At 35.0% G+C, this 15,504-nt stretch overlaps 1 protein-coding gene across 2 annotated transcripts; it reads left to right on the top strand.

The window, feature by feature from the left end:
• The first annotated feature begins 1,522 nt into the window (after window positions 1-1,522).
• Window positions 1,523-13,975, top strand: LOC11446047 (bifunctional dethiobiotin synthetase/7,8-diamino-pelargonic acid aminotransferase, mitochondrial). Of its 2 annotated transcripts, none has more exons than XM_024782525.2 (14): window positions 1,523-2,433; window positions 4,715-4,885; window positions 5,743-6,004; window positions 6,215-6,289; window positions 7,096-7,216; window positions 8,453-8,601; window positions 9,424-9,518; window positions 9,890-10,005; window positions 10,088-10,225; window positions 10,631-10,764; window positions 10,837-10,968; window positions 11,481-11,615; window positions 12,296-12,408; window positions 13,190-13,975. In XM_024782525.2, exons 1-14 carry the CDS (start codon window positions 1,781-1,783, stop codon window positions 13,368-13,370), a joined length of 2,475 nt encoding a protein of 824 aa, XP_024638293.1. In that variant the 5' UTR covers window positions 1,523-1,780; the 3' UTR covers window positions 13,371-13,975. The 2 variants fall into 2 exon arrangements, with proteins under 2 accessions (XP_024638293.1, XP_003610157.2); XM_003610109.4 differs by having other exon boundaries at window positions 6,209-6,289.
• Window positions 13,976-15,504: the final 1,529 nt, after the last annotated feature.

The raw sequence follows: 15,504 nt of genomic DNA, 5'->3' as shown, positions 1-15,504 counted from the left end.
ATCAAATGCCTTCTAAAATTTTTAGAAAATAAACTGTCAGTCAAATTTGTTGACATAATAATCTCACAAACTTCTGGTTGTGAATATACATGTGATCATTTAGTTGATGCATCGATTCAAATCATATCATATAATATTAAAATGGTTCACATGATCAATGTATTAATTTAAATATCACCTTATATAAATGAGAGACACATTCTTTTAAATTGTCAACTTTCTCTGGGAACTAGTAACACACATAGTTACTAGATTGAATAATCGTCCGACTCTTCAATATATATCAATTTTTTTTCAACTAGTTTCTGCATCACAATAGATCCGGGATAACTCAACCGATCTTGCCAATGATACAATTTGTAAACTTCTGGTTTACAATAACATGTGCTTCCATTGCACTAATATAAATGTAGTATAAATCAGAGATAAAAATAATTTTTGTCACTACACTTTTTCTTGAGAGTATGTATATACCGTAATATAGAGATATTTAACATTTTTTTCTTCAATATAACATCAATTTAGATGGATATCTTAAATCGATATAGTCTTCTATAACAACAAGTATTTATTCACAGAATTTAGGCACACACATAAATAAAAAAAAATTAAAAGATAAATAAAATAGTCACATCAATTAATATCACTTTAATCATTTTCTTTTTTATTTTTTTAATTTCATTTGTGTGTGCCTAACATATACTAATATTTAGTGGTGTCTAAGCAAATATTTCTCGTGGAATAATTCACTTTACGTACCTTTTGACCAAACTCGAATTATCGGGTCTATCATCTAAAAATAAAACATACTAATATTTAGTGGTGTCTAAGCAAATATTTCTCGTGGAATAATTCATTTTACGTACCTTTTGATTAAACTCGAATTATGGGGTCTATCATCTAAAAATAAAACATAAAACACCAGCTACACGGTTGCGGTTATGGTGCATAAGGAAATTCTTATGTACCCTGCATAAATTCCGAAATGGTTTCTATGAGTTGTACTCCAAAATCATTAGATGTATTTAATGGTTTCCAGCACCCTGCATAAAATTATAGTATGTTTTGTATAATATTATGCCAAAACCATTTTGCTATGAAAATAATTTCTATGAGTTGTACTCCAAAACCATTTCTGGATTTATGCAAAGTGCATAAGGATTTTCTTATGCACCATAACGCACGCGCCCATTTACACCGTCACACTAATGAGATAGTCTCCCATGGGTAAAGATCCTCTCCATTTATAACTTCTTCCATTTGTTGCAATTTGGAGAGAGATAGACAAAAAAAAATAAGTGGTGGGTCCTATCACTAAGTGGATCCCACCATCATTATTTTCTCTGTGTCTATCTCTCTCCAAATTGCAACAAATGGAAAAAGTTATAAATGGAGAGGATCTTGACCCGTCTCCCATGGTCACATATACAACGCATATTTTTTGGACACAACAAATAATACTATGACACGTGTCATTTAAATTAATAAAATATTAGAAAACTGGATTAAAGCCCATTTCCATATCTCCTTCGGCAGAACAGTAACAATAAACAACTCATCATCTTCAGATTTCCTTCAACATCAATTCATCACCAGCACCACCCTCTACCATTACCATCACCACCATCCTCCCCACTCTCCCCCGTGTCGATTTCGAACTCACCGTTCTCCTCCATTCTGCTTCTGGTTCCCACTCCAATCCGCCTATCACCTGTGACTAAGGAAGACCTTCTTCACACTAACACTGACAGTTCAGTGATCTCTTCCACTTAGCCGCAAAATGTATCGTTTTCCCACCGTCATTCTCTCTCGCCACCTCCACCGCCGCAAATTATCCTCCACCACCTCCCAACCACTCGAACTCCCCTTATCTCACCCTATATACACCATATGGGGCTCCAACACCGCCGTCGGTAAAACCCTTGTCTCTGCCGGTATCGCCGCCTCCTCTCTCCTCTCTTCTCCCTCCCCTATCAAATTCCACTACCTCAAACCTCTTCAAACCGGTTTCCCTTCCGACTCCGATTCCCGCTTCATCTTCAATAAACTCCGCCACCTCCATAACCGCAATCCTTACAACTCTCGCATTTCAATTTCCCTATCTAACCGTGTTCTCAATGTCCCTCCCGCCGCATGGACGAATCAGGTGAAGGAAATTAACGGTTTCGTCGGTGAAGATGGTTCTGACTCTTCGGAGTTGATATGTAAAACGTTGTATGCATGGGAAGAGGCTGTGTCGCCGCATTTAGCGGCTGAGAGGGAAGGTTTCGTTGTGGAGGATTCAGCTGTGCTGGGAACGTTGCAGCGATGTTTTCGCGATGTGGTTGAAAGTGGTGTTGGTAAGGAGAGGTCGGAGGTTCTGTGCATTGTGGAAACTGCCGGTGGAGTTGCCAGTCCAGGTCCTTCTGGTTCACTTCAATGTGACTTGTATAGGTGTGTACTTTATCCCTCCAATTTTGTTTCAATCAAATGTGGATAGTGTTTTCATGGAATATTGTAGGACAAATGGACAATGACCTCCGATTAAGCACTTATGGAATAAACACTTATAATTAAGTGCTAATTTAGAATCTGTTTTCATAAAAGTTACAACTTATAAGCTATTTTCCTAAGCTAACTTGGAGAGTTTATAGAAATAAGCTGATGGACATGTTGTAAGTTGTTTCCTCGAGTTCTTGCAAACAGTCCCACTTCTGCTTATGTCAGTGGAATTAGATAAACTCAAATTAGACAATATTAACATTCGCCCTATGTATACCTATAATTTTGTTGGGTTTTGATGTTTTTAGTGAAGATTACTGTTAATCATCAATGATCACGAAGGTTCTTGCCAGTTTGTTTAAGTTGGATTTTCTTCTTTTAACTACTATTCATCCGCTGTTTGATTAATTTTAATCTTTGTTAGAGTGTAATCATGAGAATTTCGTGCTTAACTTCAATTATTTAGCTATTTGGGCGAAGGAAGCGAACACACAATATATACATTATAAGGGAATGACGGTAAAAGAGTGGTAGCTATTTTTTCCAATATCCCACCCCAAACAGCACAATATGTGTGTCCATATGAGTGTATATACATGTACATATATAACCCATTATCATGTGGGTGAAAAAGGGATTTCTTAGAGGCTAAGATCTTACAAGTTCATATTTCATTATGTAATAAAGTGAAAGCACAAAGCAAGGCAAATGGGCATTGACAAAAACACATTATCATTTATCAGTGAGGGTAAGAGACTCCAATTTGATGCCCTTTCGAGGCTGTCATGTACTATGCAAATCACACCATCTATATGACCCCAAATGTCTTTCTTGAGTATGAGCTATGAACCTCTATTTAGAGGGTAAGGGTTCACACATTCAGATTCTCAACAGTTTTAGAATCTATAATGTCGGGCTGTCAATAATTTAGGTTATACAATTTACCCCATAATAAAATATATAAGAAAAAAAAAAGTTTATGTATCTGGTTTGAATTTGAATCAGATATAGATACTTTTTTGTTTAATTTTTTTTAGTAGTCGACTAAATCAAATTTTCTATAAAAAAAAGGACTAAATCAAATCACTCAAATTTAGTCTAAAAAAAATCACTATATATATATATATATAGGACATATCCTGTAAGAATGCATTTCTTATATGAGAACGATGAGAATAATTATGGACCCTTTAGATTTAAATGAAAGACTTAGATTTAAAGTACCAAAATAAACATTACGTGGACCATCATCACTTTCTTCTTGTGTGTCATCTTCCTTCTTCCAAGCAAATTGTTCCTATTCCATTCTCCTTCGTGATGAAAAAGCTAATTTTTAAAATCAATACTCAGATTTAAATCAAGAACCCACCATGAAATCACTCTTTTAATATCTAATGGAATCTGGAATTTGATCTGGATCGGTTCTTTTGTGGGGTTTCCGACATCAAACACGTGCAGGATAGTGGTGACGGCGGACGCCCGACCGCGAATCGGTGGTGACTGCGAATTCGAGCAGGTTAAAGGTCATTAGTGGTCGCGAGGTTTCACAACTGTAACGTTTGTCTCCGCCGCGGTTGTCCGTGTTTCCGACCTCACAACAACCAACGTCTCTGGTCTTTTTGACTTGCTTCGTCGCCGCCGCAGCCGGTGTTTCAAGCGAATATCTTTGTTCTTCACAATCTCTCTTTCGATTGATTTCAAACTATTTGAGAAATAAAAACTTTTCATTTTTCACCCAATTGTGTAACTCACTGGATCTGTATTTTAACTTGGGCGAATTAAAAAATTGCTTTAGACTTTCTTTCACTAAATTGATTCAAATGTTGTCAATTTTGTATCGAAAAAGGAATGAACAATCAATTATATGTTATTTGAATTCAGCTGTTTATGTTAATGGTGGTGAATTGTCAACAAAAATTGCCGTCGATGGACATAAGAAAACGTTTTGTTGAATGGTGTATTGGGGAAGATGAACAAATTAATGAGTTGTTGAGAATTGATACAATAGATTAAGACACATGTGAGCATTCTAATCTGAACCATTTATTTCTGACCTAAAAGGTTGATAAGTGTTCTCACCATTCTCATATAATTAACCCATTCTCACTAGATATGTCCTATATATATATATATATATATATATATATATATATATATATATATATATAAAGTTTGATCCATTTGATTTTGATCCTCGATGTTAAATATCTTTCCTTCTGTCACTTTATATCAGGCCATTCCGTATTCCTGCCATTCTTGTTGGAGATGGCCGGCTAGGAGGTATTTCTGGAACAATATCGGCTTATGAGAGCTTGACGCTTCGTGGTTATGATGTTGTTGCTATTGTTTTTGAAGATCACGGCCTTCTAAACGAGGGTCCCTTATTGTCTTACGTGCGAAACAAGTAAGCTTGATTGTACTTATTAGTATTAGTATTTTCTATTTCTGCTTGTGACATGGCATACAGAATTCTGCTTACTCAAAGGATTACAATACCCACATTCCTTTTCTCTGTGTGTTTTTGGTAGAGCTGAAAAATTTGTAATAATATTTGTAGTAACAAGAAGTTTTGGTTAAAATAAGCACCAAGAACTAAGCAAAACATTGAAATTGAATTACCTAATATTAATAAAGTATTCATTAAAGTAAATACTGTAATTTACTTCATTAAATAAGAAAAGGGTTGAAGGTTTATGCCCGATGTTTAGTCACCTCAAGCAAGCTGAAGGGTTTCACCAGTTTTTGTTTTTAGTTAAATTCATTTTTGGTAGGCATCAAGCAAGTTCCACTAAAATCCTGTTTGGCCTTCTGCATAACGACATGTTATGACTATGTTGTTGGTATATAGAAAAAAGTAAATGCACACCCTGCAAGCGGGTAAGCATGGATCAAGGTCGCCTTTAGTTAGGATGTAGATACAATGTTGAAGAATAGGAGAAACAAAAGGTATGCAATAATTTGTCAAAATAAAAGGCATGCAATAAATTCATGCGTGCCAATGGCATAGTGGATAGCGGAGAATATTATTGTAATCTATGCCGAATATTAAATACAAGACTTTACAATAACCCTAATTACCGTAATTGCACAATAGTATAGAACAAAGAATCATCCCATATTTTCACGCATACATACATCTAAAGTTCCTTCATAGCTGCATTTACGATCCAGTCAATCAGTTTTCTTTTTAGTTTAGACTTTTATGCTGTTTTGGAATATGCTTGCTCTTCGTGCTTATATATTACAACTGCCTTCATGTAGGGTTCCTGTTTTAGTGCTTCCACCTGTTCCAAAAGATCCATCAAATGATCTAATGGAATGGTTTGAAGGTTCTTTTAATGTATTTAATAATCTAAAGGAAATAATGCTATCTGCTTATTTTGAGAGAATTCAGAAGTTGCATGAAATGCCAACCAAAGCAAGAGATATCATCTGGTGGCCTTTCACTCAACATAAACTTGTACCAGATGGTCGGGTTACAGTGATCGATTCACGCTGTGGTGAAAATTTTGCTGTCTTCAAGGTTTGTTTTGAGTGAAGTTGTTACATATTTTATTTTATTTTAAAAAAAATATTCTGAACGCATTGTAATACAAATATTAGGGATATGTTGACCACGGTATTGGTGTTTACTTTTGAATTATATTCAAGAGTTTAGATTACTTTATTCATGTTTTTTTTATATATGCTGATACTTCGATGCAACATCACATAATTTTTTTTGAAGGCTCAGAAGACAGAAGTCATAGCACCACTGTTTGATGGATGTGCTAGTTGGTGGACTCAAGGACCTGATGCTATATTGCAGGTCATCCTCATTATTTGTTTTTGATATTTAGTTATGATATTTAGTTATGATATTCAAACTATTAATAATCATATCAACTGTTTGATTAAGGGCCATATACTAAAATATGCCATTCTTCCTTTCTTCAACTGTTGAATATGGTTAACAAAAATTCTCTCAATTTTTTTAGCTTTCAATGCTTAACGATTTCAGTTACTAGGGCCGAAAATGAGTGAATGAACTTAGTTAAGCTTCATTCGATAAGAATCAGTTCAACTTCGAACTTGACTTTGACATGATCCGTTTTCAAAGAACTTTGTTGAACTTGTTAGCTTGAATCACATAAATAAAGTCAAACTAAAAGCAGCTTTATCACACACACACACACACACACACAAGCTCAGTTATATAACTCAAATTTATCTCATTTATTTAACAAACTCAATTTTCGGCCCAAGCTCAGTTCATGTGGTTCATGAACCAAGTTTTAGAAATTAAATAGTCAAGCTGAGTCTCAAACTATTTTCGAGTTGGTTCGGTTTTTGGTCTGTCCTATTAAATATATATACTGCCTTTTTACACTAAAAACTTATCTAGCTGGTTCCGAACCGAAATAAAAAAGAGGATTGCGTTTAGAAATTAGTAGCCAATGCAACAAACATTTTAATGGATCTTTATGGCATGCATCAACGATACATAATAAAATGTTATTTTGTATCAACATTATAGATTGCATATTTAGTTTTTTTTGGATGCCCCTTCATCCCTTCACGACAACATCTCTGATGATTTCCTTTAATGCTATCTTTCCATTTAGGTGATTTCAGGCTGAGCTTGCTAGGGAGATGGGGTACACTGCTGCAAGATTTGGGCATGTTATGTTCCCCGAAAATGTTCACGAGCCAGCCTTGGATAGTGCTGAGCTTTTGCTTCAAGGTGTGGGGAAAGGTTAGTTTCCTGTTTTATTACTCTCATATTTGAACCATTAATTTTTTTATCTGATAGGAATTTATCAAATGGTTCCCATTTTAAATAGTTTTAATGTTTGATCTAAGTTCTAATCTTAGGGTTATTAGATCTTTGAATGCTTTGGCTGCAAATTTGCTTTTCAGTTTATTCCAATTCCTACTGCTACATGATGATGTAATTAATATTTTTTTTATAGGCAAATGCTAGTAATTAGTTTGTTAGGGGGAGGGGAAAATGTTAGTAGCAGGGATTGAACCATGAGTCTCCTGCATACAAATCCTTCAGTGTCCCAACCCAAAACACTGGGCTACTCCTTTAAGGACATGATGTTATTGCTATGTTATATTTGCGAGCAGTTTGCAGTTCTTTGCAGTGGCGGAGGCATACGGCATACTCTGCAGGGCCAATTTTTCTCCATTTCTTAACTCTTCACTGCTCAAAACCTTTGGAAAATTTAAACCATTATATTGTTATATCTGTTTCTAAATATAAGACAGTCTTAACAAATTTCATTGTGCCTTATTATATAACTTCCAAATTTTCAACCGCTTTATTAAAAAACATCTGCATTAATCATCAAGGTTCAATATTTAGCGATGAAGGTAGTATGATTTACTTCCTCCAGTCCTGTTTATAGCAGAAAATTAAGTTATTTTTTGGCCAAAATATAAGAAATACACTACCCATTTTTATATTAATCGTTAATTATTGAAATTCTCTTTATACTCCTATTTTACAGTGAATTTCACTTTACCTAAAAACCTATCAATTGAATTCCATTTAATTAGATTTTTAGAAAACAAAGTTAGCATTAAATCCTTGAATGTGCTTCATTGCTTTTTGTGATTTATAATATTTTTTTTTTTTTTTTTATAAATAGGAATAGAAGGGGTAATAAATATAATTAATGGTTCATTCCAACTTATAAAAGGGAACATAATGACGTCTAAATAGTTTTCCCAACTTTAGGCGTTGTGCAAGCTAAGGCCATGCAAATTGTAATTGATGAGTTGAATGTTTGATATAATGTGAAAAAAACAGTTTCTTTTCTCCAAAGTTCATAGGGCTAAAAATTGGCAATTGGCACAGCCTTCTAATTTTACCACTGTAGTTCAATAAGGGGTATTGGTTCTATCCCTGGTTCTTTGTATCATTGCTCAGTTTATGTTAATTTCAATTTCAGTTTGATGCTTTACCACGCTAAAATTTGTGCAGGCTGGGCTTCTCGAGTATATTTTTCAGACAATGGATCTACAGCAATTGAAATTGCTCTAAAGATGGCATTTCGTAAATTTTCGGTTGAACATGGGCTTATTCCTGACTGTCACGAGGACGCTACAAATGAAAGATCGACTGAGCTAATGGTTGGTACCTATGGTCCTTTATTTAATCTTTTCTGCCTCATTGTATAGATTTCAATCTTCATATGAAGCTGGTATTCTATAAAGCAATGCTGTAGTTTTCTTTTAAAAAGCAAAAGAAGAGGAAAACTGGCATTCAGTAGTAAATATTAACGGTCAAGTCCTTTTTATCCCTTCGGAGATCAAAGTGACAGTCGGAAACAAAATCTACTAAGCCTCTGTTTGGATACGCGGTTGTAATCCACGTTTTTTTTTCTTCCAAAATAGGCTTAGGTGGTTTGGGTATGTAGAGAGAAGACCTGTGGATGCTGTAGTACGAAGAGTAGATCAGATGGAGAGTCAAATCAGAAGAGGTAGAGGAAGGCCTAGAAAAACTATGAGAAAAACTAATAGGAAAGATTTAGAGGTTAATGAGTTGGATCTAAATATGGTTTATGATAGAACACTATGGCGTAATTTGATCCATGCAGCGACCCCACTTAGTGGGATAGGACTCGGTTGTTGTTGCTGTTGTTGTTTAAGGTGTCTTACAAATACTGTAATGCTTTAACTGCAAGGCTTTCATGCCTTTTATATCGGGGAAATAGTGTTGTGTATTTTTCTTAGTTGACCTTGTTCTTTTTAATTGGTGGCAGACTGCATCATTATCATGTCATTCACATTTAAACTTCACTGTCCAAGTAGTTATTCTTTATTTTAACTATAATTCTTCAATCATCTAGTATATGTGAGATAGAAAGCCATATAACCTTTTAAAAGATGATTTTATTTTAAGAAATACTCACACTTGTTGATGTTTGTGCTGTGTTGATTCAATTATTTCAGGTTCTTGCACTTCAAAGATCTTATCATGGCGACACCTTGGGTGCTATGGAAGCACAGGCACCGTCAGCTTATACAGGCTTCCTGCAGCAACCATGGTATGGACATTTACTTCTATTCTATACTCGTGAAACAACATAAAGGGTGTCAGAAATGGACAAAAATAGATACGAACAGTTTTTTGTTTGTAAACTTCTGTTCAACTTCCGTCAGATTGGCAGTTTTCCAACAACCAAGTCTTATTCCACTAAGTAGGGTCGGCTACATGGATTAAACGACACCATAATGTCCATCATTAATCTCTAGTTCTTTTTTGATAGTTTCTCTTACAGTTTTTCTAAGTCTTCCTCTGCCTCTAGTGATCTGACTACCCTTCATTTAAATTCTAATGTTTGGGAATGGATTCTAGTTTTATCAACCTAGCTAATACTCATGTAACCGTTCTAAGCTTCATTTTTCAAATTCATAGGTACACCGGTAGAGGTCTCTTCCTGAATCCTCCTTCTGTCTCTATGTACAACAATAAATGGAACATTTCCATTCCTGAAGAGTTTCAGCAAGAAAATCAGAAACTTGAAAGTATCAGTAAGTTCAAAATGTTCAATTTTAATTCTTTGGTTGGTTACTGTTTAGAATATCATCATTTTATTTGCTGACCGTTTCACAGCCTTTGTTTCACGTGATGAAATATTTCACAGGCGCAGAGACAATTCTAAGCTTGCTCCAGTTTATTCATCTTACATATCAAAGGTGCTATCTGGATTTAGAGGGTCAAGCAGGATTGCTGCGTTGATTATGGAGCCAGGCAAGATATTTTATGTGGTTCCTTTTTTGCAGATTAAATCGTGCCATTTTGACTTTTACTATCTCCTCCTGTACCCTAATAATACAGTCATGTATGTTATTAGTCCAGTGCTTGAAGCTGAAGAATTTTTTTCCTACTTAACTCACTTCATCACAAATACTTCTTTTATGAACTATGCCCACATTTACACCATTTCCTTTGTGGCATGTGAACGAAATACTGCATTTGGATGGTTCTAGGTCTTCCACGCAGCTGTCTTTTTTATTTTATATTTTATTTTGCTTGGTTCCTATAAGTCGTCTTCTTTCTGAAGTTGTTTCAGCAATCTTATATTCTAATTTAATTTAACTGATGCATCTTTTCCTGAGATTGATCATCTAGTCGGGGGCCTGAGCTGTTTTGCAGTCATACAAGGTTCTGGTGGAATGCATATGGTGGATCCACTTTTTCAGCGCATACTTGTTAATGAGTGTCGAAGTAGAAAAATTCCAGTTATTTTTGACGAGGTTTTTACTGGTTTTTGGCGTTTGGGAGTAGAGGTGATTTCCCCTAATGACTTTTCTCTTTTCTAAAAAGAACTGTATTTTTGATTATGATATTTCTTCTCACAGACTGCAGTGGATCTAATCCATTGTGTACCTGACATAGCCTGCTATGGGAAGCTGATGACTGGTGGGATAATACCTTTGGCTGCCACCTTAGCAACAGATGCCATATTTGATTCATTTATTGGAGACTCAAAGGTATATAAGTAATTTTTGGATGGTTTTCTTTCTTTAAGTTGATAGACACAGAAACCGCTATTGGTTTCATCTGCTTCTGCCAGTTGCTTTGATATAATTCGTTTGTTAATCTCCGACTTCCTGATTTGTTCATCAAACCATACAGAGTACAGACTATTTCTTTTTTTTTTTGTTAATAAATAACCCATATAGACTATTAAGCATCAGGCATTGATTGGATTAACAAATGTTAAAAATAATGGCTAAGAAGTAAGAGTATACTTCACTATTTCTCTTGACACATAATGTGATTTTTTTTTTTTTTTGGGATTGAGCAGACCTTTATTATTTTTTTTCTGTTGTAGTAGAAAGAATGCAACTGATCATGATTGTTCTACTCTTTTTAGTTTCAACTGTATTTAGATATTCGATCTACCATTTTGGTCCTACTTGTATTTTGTGTTTATGCAAAGCAAAGTTCCTAAACAGTGCTTTGATGGCATAATAAGTGATTATCCTCTTGTTCTGGTTAGCTCAAGGCCCTTTTGCACGGACATTCTTACTCTGCACATGCTATGGGTTGCATGGCCGCTGTAAAATCAATCCAATGGTTTAAAGACCCTCTTTCCAACCCTAACATCACTTCAGAAGAAAGATTACTTAGGGAGGTATGAATATGATTGCTGTATTTTTTATTTTTCTCTTAACCTTTAGTTTCTTCTTAATTCATAATAAATCAAAATCCATAAGAACGTTTAGTAATAATCTATATTTTGTCATAGTATTCTAGGGTTTAAGGAATGTCCTTCTTAGCTCTATAAGGGATAAGGATCGACTATACCAGCCATTTTTTCAGTTTTTATCTTTTATTATGCATTAAAATATTTGTTCTTTAGTTATTGTTACCAAATGTCATCCACTTCTTTATTTACAAGTGCAGTATTCTGCTCTTACAAATTGAACCAGTGTGCAGGGCTTTCCATCTTGGTTCTTTACTTAACTCTTGTTTTCCCCTTGTATTCAACGAAAAAAGTACAGTGCAAGGAATTAATAAACGTAACATGTTACACAATGAAAGTAATTTTTTTATTGACAATAAATAATTTTCCGCGCTGGTTGTTACCCCAAACATAAGAAATATGTGTTCTATTACTTATGATAAAAAGTAATTGCTACCAAGATATCTTTCTAGGCTCAATCATAATTTGATATGTAATTACAGGATCTAACAAAATTATTGTTGTGAACGTTAATGTTATATGCTGTGTTGCTGCCTTAGTAGAGTTTGTCATTTTTCAATATACAGCAGCAATATTCATTAGATGTAATTTTCGTTGTGGATTTTCAGTTATGGGATGATAAAATGGTTCGTAAGATTTCGTCACACTCTGCAGTTCAAAGAATAGTGGTGTTAGGAACTCTGTTTGCCTTGGAGTTAAAAGCAGAAGGCGATAATGCAGGGTAATATTTTCTCACTGTTCTCTCTTTCTCCCCTTTTTTGTTATTTTTCTGCACCTAATATTCTCAAGTTCCATTGTTAAGCAGCTCGATCAGCAGTATGCATAATTGTCATGTTGGATTTGGTAGAATCTTTTAAATTAACTTAAAACAAAAAACTTTTATATTAAGGGGAGGTGCAAGTGATTTTCTTATATTTATATATTTGATACCTTAAGTGTATATACTGCTTTGCTTGCTGGAACCTCTAATACTGTAGTTTTGGTGACTGTACTGGAAAAATGTAGTTTTGTTAATTGTGGTGTTCATTTTCCTTTTCCCTATAAAAATATTATAAGTGAACTTAAAAGGAAGCTTTTGGTAACAGAATATTTTTTTGATTTTGGCTACTTGTAGATTGACGTACCTCTTAGTACTAGATGACTTGCTAGACAAGAGGAGTGCCATAGACACTCTTTCCAACATTCTCTCTAATACTCGCTCTTTTATTGGGTGAAACATATGTGAGTCTCACCACTTTATAAGAGAGTGGCTGTTAGAAAGAGAGTGTTGCTAGCATTTCTCACTAGACAATTTTGCATACTTCTGCACCTATAGTTTCTATTTTCAAATTCTGTTTTTTTTTGTTTGTAAAAATCATCTTTTCTCAGGTTGAAAATGTGCAATGATTTTGATCATTCTGTTGATGCATTTCTTGGTTCATGGGATAAAGGGGTGCCAAAGTTGAAAAAACAGTGCATTTCACTCTTGAAGATGTTTTCATCTAAATTATTGTTTTGCACAGGTATGGATCATTGTATGCAAGGCCCCTTCTTCAAAAACTTCGGGAAGATGGGGTGTACATGCGGCCACTCGGTAACGTTATTTATCTTTTGTGTGGACCCTGCACATCTCCAGAAGTTTGCAATCAATTGCTCGTCAAACTTTATGAGAGGCTTGAAGAATTTGATGTATGCAAGAAGTGAGAATTCTGTGAATTGCCTAATGAAAAAATGTATCATGTCTACTATTGGCTGTAGCTCAGGCTTTTCATTTTGTTGTTGGTAGCTTAGGTATTATTACTTATTGAGTTATACTAAATTACTAACTGAAAACATTTGAGCGTAGTTATTTATTAAATTAAATAAAGTTAGCTTGCATTACATGTCTACAATTTGAGCTTGGTTTAGTTCAAATATTTCATAACAATATTTTGATACACTTAATAACTACAATTTATTTGTTTATTAACACACAAACTTGACATGAAGTTTTGACAATAAATCCGATGATTAATTAAGTTCAAATTGTAGACATGTAAATCAATGGATCTGATGACTGCAGCACATGACAATGTAACTTGAGATGCGCGGCAGCTCACAGCTCCTTAGTAGAAGACAAATGGGAGCACAAAAGGGTCTCTTAAGGGGAAGAAAAGGACATTATTATGGTTATATATGCAAATGTTTGAACCTTTTTGGTAGTGGAGGAGGTTGCATTGGGGTCAGTGGCGATTGTGATTCCTTTATTTTATTATCTTCTTCACGCAAGTTGTTGGTTGTAATGTTGCCAAGAAACTTGGGTCTTTCAATACTCTAGACTTTTGTATTGCCAAAACAATTGTTAGATTATTACTTTTCCCACCCTATGTCTTTCCTCGCGCGCCCTATTTTTTTTTCCTCCAATTTTACCCCTAATCCGGATTTCGTTTTTCGGATTGCATTGTTAGAATTTTGTAGATGTTTCCGGATTTGAAAATCCGGAATAATGTTTTACAACTTTTGCAATTTTAATCTTTCAAATTCGTAAAATAAAATGCAAATAAAATAAAAAACAGAAATAAAAAAACACAAACATAAAAACAACTCATTTTATTAATATATGAACAATACATTACAATAATTTTCAAGCTTTTTAAGCTTATTACATAAGATGCTAAATCTATTTCTACCCTTAACTTATTACATAAGCAATACCGGTGGAAAGGAAAGAGAGGGTGGGGGGGGGGGAGGAAAGAAGATGGCGGGGAAGAAGAAACCAATGCTGCCTGATAGGACATACCAGTAGCTTTGGTGTTGGTGAGGAGACAGAGGAGACACATGGGCCTCTAGGGAACAAGAGACCATGATGGTCAACATGACACCCAGGCAAACCAACCTCACACCGAGACTGACCCCTTCCCTATTGACCGATCATATGACCCCTGATGGATTTTCAAAGAGGCCTCTTTGTATGAAAGACCAACAATGGAAACACATCGTTGTAGAGGAGAAGAGGAGAAGAGGAGAAAGAAGAATGTGTGCAAATGTTTGAGGAAATGAACCATATTTATAGGGGAGGGGGGTTAAAAAAACGTGGGGAAGCCATCAATGCCGGTCAAAAAACGTGTAGAAACACGTTTTTCAACTTGACCACCGTCCAAAACGTTTGAAAAAACGTTTTCTTTGTGGTGCAGACCACTGACCAAAAGTTTCTGGTGTAATCCGGAATACACATATATTCCGGAAACATACGATGTTGGGGTGAACAAAGGGAAACTTGAGACTTTGAGTATGTGTGTTCCGGAAAACGAAATTCGAAATACCTCAGCATAGGATTCTTTTGTATGAACCACATTGCACCAAGAGTTTATGTGGTCCACAACATCCAAGGACCTCTATAAATACATCCTCTCCGGTTTTCAGCTTCAATACCATCAAAACACACAAACACACCAAAGAAAACCATGCAAATTTTTGTCATTAAGCTAAGGATCTTTCTCATGCGGTCGCAAATAGACGAGTTAGCTCTCTATTTGATTGCATGATGAAGATCCTCAACATGCTGTCAAAAATACAAACAACCACACCAAAGAGACAAGACCAAATTTTTGTCATTGTGCTGAGGATATTTCTCATGTTGTTTTAAATATATAGATCTCTATATAACAACATGATAAAGATCCTCAGCATGCTGTCAAAAATATATAAATACTCCTTGATGTCTCCTTGATGCATAGATAACTCAAAAATATCAAGAGGTTTCTATGAGTTCGATCCTTCTGCCTGCCAGATGAATGTGTCATTTGGCAAGGGAGCATGATCGAACTCAAAGAAATCCTCTTGAAAACACCTTCCCGAA

The sequence above is a fragment of the Medicago truncatula genome, chromosome 4 (genome assembly GCF_003473485.1).
Source record: "Medicago truncatula cultivar Jemalong A17 chromosome 4, MtrunA17r5.0-ANR, whole genome shotgun sequence".
In the NCBI taxonomy this organism is placed as follows: domain Eukaryota; kingdom Viridiplantae; phylum Streptophyta; class Magnoliopsida; order Fabales; family Fabaceae; genus Medicago; species Medicago truncatula.
The sequence above is the reverse complement of the archived record's forward strand: the minus strand, read 5'-3'. Positions and strand labels throughout refer to the sequence as shown.

Excerpts from the sequence above, each read along its gene's own strand:
- LOC11446047 (XM_003610109.4), top strand. The coding sequence starts at position 1,781 with ATGTATCGTTTTCCCACCGTCATTCTCTCTCGCCACCTCCACCGCCGC. Across the intron at positions 9,519-9,889 it reads GGCTTCCTGCAGCAACCATG|GTACACCGGTAGAGGTCTCT; the intron begins GTATGGACATTT and ends TCAAATTCATAG. Across the intron at positions 10,226-10,630 it reads TGCGTTGATTATGGAGCCAG|TCATACAAGGTTCTGGTGGA; the intron begins GCAAGATATTTT and ends GCTGTTTTGCAG.